This window comes from Akebia trifoliata, chromosome 6, assembly GCF_017979445.1.
Source record: "Akebia trifoliata isolate Shusen 1 chromosome 6, ASM1797944v1, whole genome shotgun sequence".
NCBI classification, from domain to species: domain Eukaryota; kingdom Viridiplantae; phylum Streptophyta; class Magnoliopsida; order Ranunculales; family Lardizabalaceae; genus Akebia; species Akebia trifoliata.
This window is the reverse complement of record NC_141380.1, coordinates 27,588,160-27,599,955: the sequence shown is the minus strand read 5'-3', so window position 1 is coordinate 27,599,955 and position 11,796 is coordinate 27,588,160. Positions and strand designations below refer to the sequence as shown.

Sequence of the window (11,796 nt, the reverse complement as noted above, 5' to 3'; positions counted from 1 at the left end):
CAATCGAGGCCATTAGCAGTAGACTCATTAGTGATGAATTCAGAGCTAGTGTTACCTTGTGAAGTTTCATATGTTCTTGCATTCTATTCAAATTCTTGACTTTGCTCAGGAGGTGCTTGTTGCTCTAAATCTTCTCCTTCCGAGAATATACAATGAACTCACCATTGGTTGCAAGTTTCGGATGTTGGACAGGAATTGAAGGAGGTGGAAGATTTTCAGATTTTGTTTCTATTTGGTGACTGTGGTTTGGCATAAGAGTAGAAGTAGTTGAGGTAGGAGGGATGGTGACTTGTGGACTTGGGTGGTTGTTGGTTGTTGTGGCATCAATATCCCAAAGCTGGTATTCTTGTATAAGATTCTCCCCCTAAATATCAGATTTAGGGTAGTAAGGTTGATGTTCAAAGAAAGTAACATCCATGGAAGTGTATAGTCTTTTTGTAACAGGGGAATAACATTTGTACCCTTTTTGTTTTGGAGAGTAACCAGGGAATATACACTTAAGGGCTTTGGGGTCGAATTTACTTCTGTGTTGTTGGTGGACATGGATAAACATAGAGTACCCAAATATTTTGAGTGGTATTGTTGAGACAATTCGGGTGTCGGGATAAGAGTGAAGAAGGAATTGAAAAAGTGTTTGGAAGTTTAAGACACGGGAAGGCATTCGGTTTATGAGATATGTTGTTGTGAGTATGGCTTCCCCCCAAAAGTGTTTTGGGACATGGAAAACATAAGTGATCTAGCAACCTCTAGAATGTGTCTATTTTTCCTTTAAGCTATTCCGTTTTGTTGAGAAGTATCGAAATATGAACTTTGGTGTATAATGCCTTGACTTTGCAGATAATCTCTGAGAATGTGTTTAAAGTATTCCTTTGCATTATCAGTCCTAAAGATTTGTATTTTGGTATGAAATTGGGTTTGAATCATAGTGTTGAAGTTTTTGAAAAATTTTCGAGCCTCTGATTTTTCTTTCATGAGAAGAAACACCCAAGTGATCTTACTGTGATCATCTACAGATAAAATAAACTAGTGAGTCTCAATAATACTTTTGATACGTGAAGGTCCCCAAACATTACTATGGATCACTGAGAATGGATGGGATTTTTTATATTGTTGAATTGAATTACGGTTACGGGCATGTTTAGCGAATTGACAAACTTCACACAAAAAATCTTTTGGATTTTTATTGCTAAACAACGAGGGAACAAGTTTTTAAAGGTACACGAAATTTGGATGACCTAGTCTATAGGGCCATAACATAACTGCATTATTATTATTGAAACGAGAAATAGAAAAAGAAATTTTTGTAGAATGATTGTTTGCCTTGTCTAAATCTGCCTTATGAGTTTGTTGTTCTGGAAGATCACCAACCTTGAGGATATAGAGCCCTGAGCACATCTTAGCATTGCCAATCGTCTTCCCCGAATTCTGGTCTTGAAATACACACAAGTTAGGGAAGATTTTAGTAACACAGTTAAGCTCTTGAGTGAGTTTGCTAACAGCACGTAAATTGCAACCTAAGTTTGGGACTAAGAGGACGGAGTTGAGGGTGAGGTTCTTTGATATAACCACAAACCTGTTCCTGTTACCTTGAGAGAGACTCATCTGCAATTCTAACAGAAAAATCTTTGTGGTATCAAATCTCTTTCTAAGATCCACAAAAGATGTTTGTGAAAGTGATTTTATCACAAAATCTTATCTAAAAGTTCAACTTGAGAGGTTCGAGGTCAGAATTATGGCTAAGTTGGGGACTTGGGGTCTCTTCTTCAAGGCATGGTTCTCAACACCATTGAGAAGGAGAAATGTAAGAAAACCCTTAGAGATGAAGACCCCAAGGATTCCACCATTCCTCCCTCAATTTCCCTCAAAATTCAGCCCTTATAATACAAATTAATGAGGCCGAATCTACCTATTTTCAATATTCTGCACAAAAATTTAATTCTACCTAAATTGCATCCCATGTTCCCATAAACCCTAAAACCTATACCCCGCCACCATCCCATCAAAACCCTTCCACTAATACCCTTTGTCAACCCCAAAACACCTTGCCAAACCCACAATTAGGCCAATTTAACTATGTTGAAACCCTCAATCAGCCCCTCTACCTTGAGGCCCCACCTCCACAACACTCTTTCCCAATCCTACTACACCCTCCCAAAATTTCTTCCAACACAAAATATCCTCCAGAAATCAACATTTAGCAATGTGTTTTCTGGATGAAAACGATTCCTATCTCACCTCTCAAGCCACCAAAAATACCTTATATGGCGTTAATTTTCACCTCCCTCATACGCATCCTTACCTCTACCTTTTCGAGATCGGAAAATCCGTCACAATAAAGCAAGACTGACGAATGGATATCATTGGAAGTGAATTAGAAAGCGAGATGTATGGAGAACAAGAAAAAAATGGTCTTTAGGAACAACTTGAGGACAAGTTTTTTTCAAGAATGGGAGCTTGATGTAGGGCATCTACATGAAGATCAGAATTTTCATACCAAGTTGAATCAGTCAAATCTGGTCAACTTGGGTTTGACTAGCCTGGTTCGAGTTGACCAAGTTGGGTCAATACTTAACCCAATTTTTATTTTAGTCACATGTCTTTAGTTTCTTTCAGTTTTAAATAATTTAGAAGTTGTTTAGTTAGTTTCTATTACAACTTTAGGAAATTTTTATTTTGTCTAGTTTCTAATTTGTTTAGGTTATAATTTATTTTATAGTATTTATTGTTGTTTTAATTCGATTTTATTCTTTAGGTAATAATTAGAAGTGCTTAGAAGTGTCCAAATTGAGTTATAATAGGTTTAGATAGTTGTTGTTATATTATAGATAAGTTAGGAAAGTTATGTTTTAGTATTTTAGAGTGTTTGTAAGTTATTATGGAGTTATCTATATAAGGAGCTCCATAAACGAAATTCAATCAATTAAAAAACATATCAATTCAATTATCTTTTATCTTTTAGTTACCTTCTAGTTTTTTACTTCATCTCCTACAAGTTATTGCTTGTTTATCAATTAAATCTATTGATTTTAATTGATTTTATGTGTTCCATTGAACACAATCACTAAACAATTTTTTTTTTTTTTTTTTTTGCTTTAATTTTAGAGGTAGTGAGGTTTGAATGCTTTGTTCCATTGCAACAATGACATGTTATATATAACCAAAAAAAGAAACTCTGTAAAAAAAAGCTTAGATGAGAGAAAGAACAAATTCCATTTCCAAAAGAATGGGATTATATGATGGATAAGGGATTAAAGACTCTAGAACCGATTCAAAGAAAAGAAGATTAAAGATATAAATGAAGAAAAGGGAAATAAAATGTATTGATTAATCGCTAACTAAAATCTTAAAAGGAAGAAAATAATTTTGTTTTTTTTTAAAAGGTGCAAAGGGCCCACTCCTCTCCCTTAAAACCAACATTCATGCTTTGTATCAAAGAGATGAAGCTCCTTTTAGTGATCTAAAAAGAGATAGATAGACATATAGAGATACCAAAAATGGGCTGGAATCCCATTGGCCCAAGAAAACAAAGATGGAAATCAAAGAGCTCCATAAATACAAGAAAACAATGAACCAACTTTATGAATCAATTGTATCTAATGGAGAAAATTAATCAAGAAATCATTAAGAAAGAGGGAATGACAAATTCTTTTTCTTCTCATCAAAGGTCAAGCCCCACTTTTTTATTTCTCATATCTTTTCTAATCTAATCTAAGAACAAAGAAAGAAAGGAAAAAAAAAAAAAAAACAGTTGAAGGAGATGGATTGACCTATCTTCTATCTTTTTATTTAGATGTTTGAGAACAGGGAAGTTCGTGTTTTCAAACTCATGCATGCCCTTGACCTTAGTCTCCTCTAGAAAATTGAGAGATTTAAGAAGTCCCTTCTATATTTTAAGAAATCTATGTATGTTCAAGTTAATGACATGCCTCTTGACCCGGGTCTCATCTGAAAGATTATTTTTTAGTGTCTCAAATGCATTGAATATTTCGGTATCGTTTCGGTTTTTGAAAAAATCGAAACATTGATATGACAAGAGATTTTAAATCATGCATATTAAAAAGATGGAGATCTTATTCTCAACTACATTGATGAAGTTGTTGAGAAAATTACTAAGGGGAATGTCATTCAAATTATAACTGGAAATTTTGTAGAGTATTGTCATTTTTTATAAGAAGTTGATGGAGAAAAGATAATTATTTAGACTTCGTGTAATGTTCATTGTGTTGACTAGAATATCAGAGTTAATTAGAAAAATGGAAGTCTATGATGGAATAATTGAAAAAGTAAAACAAATTGCAATATTTGTATATAAGTAGCAAGCATGGTTGAGTTTCACTTTGATGAGAAATTTTATAAATAATCTTGAATTATTTCGAACTATTGTATCCTGTTTTGCAACTAATTACCTAGGGTGTTTTTGATTGCATGTATTTTCATTTTCCATGGGAAAATAGATGGAAAAAATGGGTAGGAGGGAAAATTTGTTTTTCTGTGTTTGATTGGCTTTGGAAAAAAATCAGGAAAAAATAATAGAGGAGGAGGGAGAGAGAGGTGGATCTATGGTGGAGGAAGAAGTTGAAAAATAGAGAGCAAAGCAGGTGGTGGATGTGGAGAGAGAAAGGGAAGAAAGAAGAAGAAGAAGAAGGGGAGAGTGAGAGAGGTGGAGATGGAGAGTTGTTGACGGTAGTGGTGGCCGTGACAACGACGGTTGTGGTCATGAAGAAGAAAAAAAAAGAAGAGGAGCAATAGATTAGGGTTTCTAATTACAGATGGAATTTTGAGTGAATTTTAGTTTCCCATGGGCAAAGGTGAAAAGTAAAATCCACACTTTGCTGGATTTTTGGATGAGAGTGGTAATTCACTTTCCATGAAAAAAAATCAATCAAATAGATGATAAAATGAGATTTTCCATTGAAATTGGATTTCTCTCCTATTTTTCATTTGCAATCAAACACATCCTTAGTTTTTTTGAGTTTGTAAAATTTAAAAAAAAACTTCTTTAAACCACTGTTCATTTCAAAGAAAAACATGGAGTAAATCTAATTAGTCTAGACATAAGAAAAGTTGAAGAAAAAAAAATGTGTTTTTTGATCCAAAATCTTGATCAAATGTCTTTCTATAAGGACAAAATTTCAATTGTTATTGTGCTAAGAGAAGTAGATACTGATTGAAGGCCAATGTCATTCATTTATGAGATAAGAAATAGTAAATACGACAAAAAAATGGTTCATAGATGCATGTGGTAGCGTATGGAAAAAATACATGTCAATATGGGAAAAGATTGATGAAATGTGGGCTCATCAGCTCTATCAACCTTTTCATGCAAGTGGATATTATTTCGGTTTAATGATAATAATTTTAATGTTCACAAAGATGCAAGGGATGGGTTATACTTGTGCATGATGAAAATGATCTCAAATGTTGATGAACAGTACAAAGAAGTTTTTTTTCCTAACCATGAACTCTATCCCAAATGGTTATATCGATGATCATTTCCTTGGTCTTATCTATTATTTTGTAAATGAATGACATTGAAGACCTTCAAGCAAAATCTACCTCTCTTGGCACAACAACAATTGAAAATAGTCTTAAAAAAAGATATATTTAGTCAAAATTATGGATAAAAAATATGATATCTTTTCTTCAATGCATTCTCTATGTCTCGATTAATAAAATTGACTTCATTTCTATGATATAAATATGATTTGAAGAGGGTTTTTTGCTTATACAAACTCAAAAAAGTTGGCTAATTAGTTGCGAAATTAGTTATAGTAGGTTGTAGTAACTACGTGATTATTTGTAAAATTTCTCATCAAAGATAAAATCTAACTCTGTTTATAGATTAATTTTTCTATCTACATTGCATTTTCAAGTAATTCATTATAGATTTTCATTTTTCTTATCGACTCCAATATTCTAGTCAAAACAATGATCAATACACAAAATCCAAAACATTTTTTTTCATTTTCTTCATCAATTTTTTATTAGCAATGACATAATTTGTAGTATTGTCCGTAGGTCCGAGTAGCCGTTCTTGTTTAATGTTGTTGCAAAGGCTCTGTCGAAGATGTTGGGGAAAGCAGTTAAATGTGGGATTTGGCAGGCTTTATGTTGGGGCTTGGTGGGCCCATGATCTCTTACTTTCAGTTTGTAGATAACACCCTTATCTTTTAAGATGCATCCTTAGCTCATACAACTTTCCTAAGCATCCTATTTTGTTGGTTTTTGGTTGTCTCTAGGTTAGGCATCGACCATCACAAATGTGAAATATTCGGAGTGATGTCAGTGCTTCATCTGGAGGTGTTGGCGGGTTCTTTGGGGTGTCAAATCATAATTTTTATTACTTCGTACCTTGGTCTCCCTTTGGAGGAGGCTGCATACAAGAGAAACACTATTGGGGATCCAATGATTGAGTGGGTAGAGGTTTGTCTAAAATCTTGGAAAATGAGATATCCCAAGGGGCAAATTGACACTTGATCAAAAGCTCATTTGCTAGCATCATGAAGGTTAATCAAAAGTTCCATAATATGATTGCGTTCTAGGTGGGAAAAGGGACTAGGATCAGACTTTGGGAAGATTACTAGTGCCACAATTGGGCCCAAAGTCTCAATTTCCCAACCTATTCTCCATCTCATTAAAGAAGATGTAGTCTATTCCTTGTTTCAAGATTCAATCCGGTTCTAAGTCATCATAGGGCTTTGGGTTCAAGCAAACTGTAATGATTGGGGGGTTGAGTTCGTTGCTAGGCTCATCAGCTGCATCTCACTCATTCACCTCGACCCAGCAGAGGACTGTCTGGTGTGGATTAAGAGTCAAAAGGGAGTTTTCTCATTTAAATATTTTTTACCTTTCCTTCGTCCATTCCTCTTCCATAGACTTCCCCGTCAAAGCAGTCTGGGGACCAAGAGTTCCATCCAATATTTGGGCTGTTGCCTTGTGTAAAATCTTGACTTCGGATAATGTCATGTCTCAAGATATCACCTCTGTTGATTTGCTATTCGCTTTGGATGTCAATGGAAAATTGACAATCACCTTTTAGTCCATTGTTCCTTCTTGCATCACTTGTGACCCCATTTGATGTTTTTGTTTAATTTTTGTCGGTACTTCCTGTCACCTGTTCTTTTTGTCGGTACTTCCTGTCACCTGTCATCTTTGGGCTTCAAGTGGTGTGTTGGGCCATCTGTAAGGAAGGAATAACTAGACGTTTGAGGGGAAGGACAATTCCCTCCTTGAGGTCATTATTAGTGCATGGGGTTCATGTTCTATTGGTTCAAAGTGTTTGAGAAATTTCAGTGCGGGGAGGTTCTTCGAAGATCTTTTGTTTGGATGGGCATCTATTTGTAAGGAGTGTTTTTGGATGTTGGTCTGCCCCCTTCTCCTTTCTTAATAAAAATTGCTTTATCTATATATATAAAAAAATAAAAAATAAAAATCAAACAGTATACTTTATATATAAAAAAATTCAACTGTAAAAAACACCTTGCAATATTAGTAGCTTCACTACACTTGGCTTGATATAAATAGAAAAAAAAAAAATAAGGAATACTAGCTTGAAAAATCTAGAAAATAAAGCATGACATGGAGTAGCTCTTGTATTTATTTAAATGGCTGCAAATGGGCACGAGTCAAGACTAATGTGACCTGGGTTTGAAACAAGTTCATCCCACTTCTATGTCTCACATTAATGTCAAATAGTGGAATGTAATCGCTTTTGGTTTAGCAATCTCCCTCTCTCTCTCTTTGTGATTCTTTGCATGGTCTATTGATATCATTTACAATGTCTTATGCCAACTAATGTAGAGGGCAATTAGAATCATGTTTTGCCATTCAATTCTATCTAGGGTCATATTTTCTGTGAAGTCACTACCTCAGTCCGCTCCCCTGTTAACCAGCCCTTTTCCCTCGATAAGGTCTAATAAAAGAAGTGGGAAGCAGCCCACTTGCTATTTTTGATTCAGAGCTATCAGGCCTTATATAGACACACACACACACACTAGAAGGTGGCATTTGCACACACACGTATCAAGAGGATTTATTTGTAAAATTAAAGGGTTTTTTTAACATTACATGGTTAAAAGGTTATTTTTGTAATATTGGAAGCTTATCAACATGATTATAAGTCGTGGGAGCGTAATTTTCTTGGTTTTTTACCAAAGTGACCCTCATTATATTAAGTGTAACAGGGTGTAATTTTGCACATGGGACTGCCTAAATGCATTAAGAAAACTTTCTTTACTCAGAATAACCATTTCTTTCTTCTTCTTCTTTTTTAAAAAAAAAACCTAAATTAAAGTGGGTGTTTTTGGTCTAATATATGGCTTATTTGTTTTTCTTGCTTGAAGAAAGGCAGGCAACCATTTTCTTTTGGTCATTGACAGATAGGTTTTGCAGGGCTGTGGTTTCTCGGAATTAATCTAGTGTGGTTTGATTCAAATGGCGCCCCTTTTATGAATTGAAGAGATTGTAGGTGGAGTTTTCAGGGCACTTCTATTTGAAAACTAGGGAGATGGGAAATTGGGTTGCTTGTTTCTCGTTGAGGGCCATTGAATAACTGCAGATTCAAATTGTTGAGGACACATAATATACTACAACTATCTATGCGAAGTTCAAATGTGATGTCAGCTTGTGTTTGGTCTTCATAAATAGAAGTTTAGTTCTTTCATCCTTGATGCAATTTACTATCAAGCTACAACTGTAGAATCAAACTATAGATTTGGTGCTGTAAAACCAAGATGTTGGGATCATTATTTGATCATTGTAAGAAAAAGACATTTGAAAGCTATAAGGTGGCAATTCTGCAAAGTGTTTCTTCTCCCTTGTGGAAAGAGAACATTGGATTTGGTCCATTCAACTTGGATACACAGAAGAGATGGAAGAAACCAGTCGTTTCTGCACAGACACGTTTAGAGGATAGAACGAGAGATCTCAAGCTTGACAAACTGATGAACCAGAAAAAGAGACTGAAAATAGTTTTAAAATTGCAAGAATTGATGTCAAAGCGGAGGGGTCCCTATGTCTCTCTGCAACTTCTCTCAAGGTGGAAGAATATTGTTGGGCTGAATGTAGGGGTAGTCATTTTTTTACGGAAGTACCCTCATATTTTTGAAATATTTACACACCCTGTGAAGAGAAAACTCTGTTGCAAACCAACTCAAAAGATGGCCGATTTGATTGAGGAGGAAGCTAAGGCTGGTAAGGAATTTGAATTAGAAATTGTTCGACGTTTAAAGAAGCTTCTAATGATCTCTACTAATGGTAGTTTACACATTTATGCTTTGAGGCTAATAAAAAGTGAATTGGGGTTGCCCGATGATTTCAGAGATTCGATCCTTCTCAAGTATCCAGATGACTTCAGATTAGTAGATCTAGAGATAGTAGCCTTGGTCGCCAACGATGAAAGCTTGGCCATTGCCGAGGTAGAAAAATGGAGAGAGAAAGAATATAAGGAAAAATGGTTGAGTGAGTTTGAAACGAAGTATGCTTTCCAAATCCATTTCCCTACGGGATTTAAGATAGAGAAAGGATTCAAGGAGAAATTAAAGAATTGGCAAAGACTGCCTTACTTGAAGCCTTACGAGAAAAAGGAAATTGTCCGGGCCCGTACCTGTGGTGGAATTGAGCGCTTTGAGAAGCGTGCCGTGGGCATTCTTCATGAATTTCTGAAATTAACGGTAGAGAAAATGGTTGAAATTGAGCGATTGTCTCACTTCCGAAGGGATTTTAGCATGGAAATCAATTTACGAGAGCTTCTCTTGCAACACCCAGGAATTTTCTACATATCTACCAAAGGAAACACCCAAACTGTGTTTCTTAGAGAAGCATATAACAAAGGGTGCTTGATTGAGCCTAACCCCATCTATATGGTTCGAAGGAAAATGCTTGACCTACTCTTGCTAGGGTGCCGAAACATTAGTGAATTGCAACCTCAACAGGAGGTCAAGGAGACAAACAACAGTATAATCTGTGATTATACTGGAGGAGGGCCAAGAGATGGTGATTGGGTTATTCCCATCTTAGACAGTTTTGATGATCGGAATCTGAAGGGAAATCTCAGTGACAGTAGTGAAACATCTGAGGAGCTCGACAGGAACTGTGAGAATGGCAATATTCACTCTGAAGCATACATTAAAGGGTGACCACTATATGATCTCAAACTTGTGGTTTTGCTCTCTCTTATGTGCTTTGCTCACAGCATAGCTATAGTTTTGATGCTTGTATTTAGATTGGTCTTCTCGACCTTTTTTAATCCTCATAAAGTTATGCATATTGGTTATCTCAAACTTGTGGTTTTGCTCTCTCTCACATTGATTTTCACAGTTGAATTGCTGCTTGCTATTAGCCAGAACAATAAAAATCTGGTGAGTGCTAACTTCCGTAAATGAGGTTTTTGTTGATCATTTCAAGTTATAGGATCAGTTGGGTACATGGTTTAAAATATCGTATCAATTGAATGTTTCGGTTAATGACAAAAACGATACGGTATTGGCCGATACATTCTATACAAACCGATTCATTCCCAAAACATTCAATGTTTCGCATCGGTCTTGACCGATACTGATACATATTGACCGATACATTATGATATTTTAAACCATGGTTGGTATATTTGAAGTTCTCCCACCTCATTTTACCTGTACCACATGATTCACCGTTCTTGGTTTTATTAGTATAAAATCTTGTCACCGATGGACTCTGTTTATTTCCATATGCAATCCAAGGTCATGTTTTTTTAAGCATTACATCCAACAAGGACCATAGTGACAAAATTCTCCGATTTTTTTAGTAAGTCGCGATTACTTCACTAAATTTTATCCCAACTGATTCACAAAGCTTTGAAAATTACATTTTTATGTTATATTGTAGTATGTTTAATGAGAGATATTTTGGAGTAGGAGACTAATGAGGACTCACTCATTTTATTTGGACTAATTTCTTTAGCACTCGATGGACTTTTACTACTCTGTTCTCTCCTTAGTTGCAAGTAGACTGTTGTGATTTTTATTGGCTGCCTATCCAAAATAATTAATTAATTAATTAAATAAATAAAAATTTATTGGCAGGAAATGGATTCTATGGGCATTGGCCCCCTTGGCTATCTGTTGGAGTTTATGGAAGGAGCTTGGTGGTCATAAAGTTATGATCCAAGGAATTTCAGGACGTATTCTTCGGAAAAAAAATTCAATTGGGAGACGATGTGCATTGAGAGTTCCAAGCTGTGGGTCGGTGCCTTGTGGATTAAAGCTTTCTTTATTTATCGAATTTATTTTTCAGTTTCATTGGGTCTTCTCTATATCTTACTTTAGAGTTGCAAAGATGGTAGATTATGGCCTTTACGCATAGAGAGAGGATTATGTGGTCTCTTAAGTCTCTTAACTCCCTTCGCAGTATGTTGGGGGATCTAGAGAGGAACAAAAGGATCTTTGAAGGGAAGGAAGACACTCTTCAGGGAGTGATTATCAAAGTATTTGGTTTTCTATTTTTTTTATGTAAGATTTTTAATGAGTTTAAGGGGGTGTTCTTTAAGGATTTCTTGTTCAAGTGGGACCTTATGTGCTTAGCTCACAGAATAGCTACTGTTTTGATACTTGTATTTAGATAGGTCTTCTCGATCTTTTTTAATCCTCATAAACTTATGCATATTGGAAAGAAAATGTTATTTTTATTGAACTTTTGATGTTTCCGTCGCCAATTTTATCTTTTCTCTAGTCTCTTTTGTTTATTTTGAAAAAATAGGATTGCTGTATTGTTGTTGTTATTGTCATCCTACTATAAGACAGGTTTAGAGGCACACACATA

General features: G+C 35.3%; 1 protein-coding gene across 4 annotated transcripts in view; it reads left to right on the top strand.

The window, feature by feature from the left end:
* The window catches only part of LOC147400598 (Ubiquitin carboxyl-terminal hydrolase family protein), a 14,351-nt gene extending 2,677 nt beyond the window's left edge, over positions 1–11,674 (top strand). The window contains exons 2-4 of one of the 4 annotated variants that reach the window (XM_086446351.1): positions 6,019–7,340; positions 8,379–10,132; positions 11,061–11,674. In XM_086446351.1, coding sequence (XP_086302477.1) covers positions 8,733–10,132; positions 11,061–11,340 — 1,680 coding nt within the window. In that variant the 5' untranslated portion in view covers positions 6,019–7,340; positions 8,379–8,732 and the 3' untranslated portion in view covers positions 11,341–11,674. Of the gene's footprint in view, positions 1–6,018; positions 7,341–8,378; positions 10,359–11,060 lie in introns of all 4 variants that reach the window. The other 3 variants (XR_015179449.1, XM_086446350.1, XM_086446349.1) reach the window with 3 other exon arrangements.
* Positions 11,675–11,796: the final 122 nt, after the last annotated feature.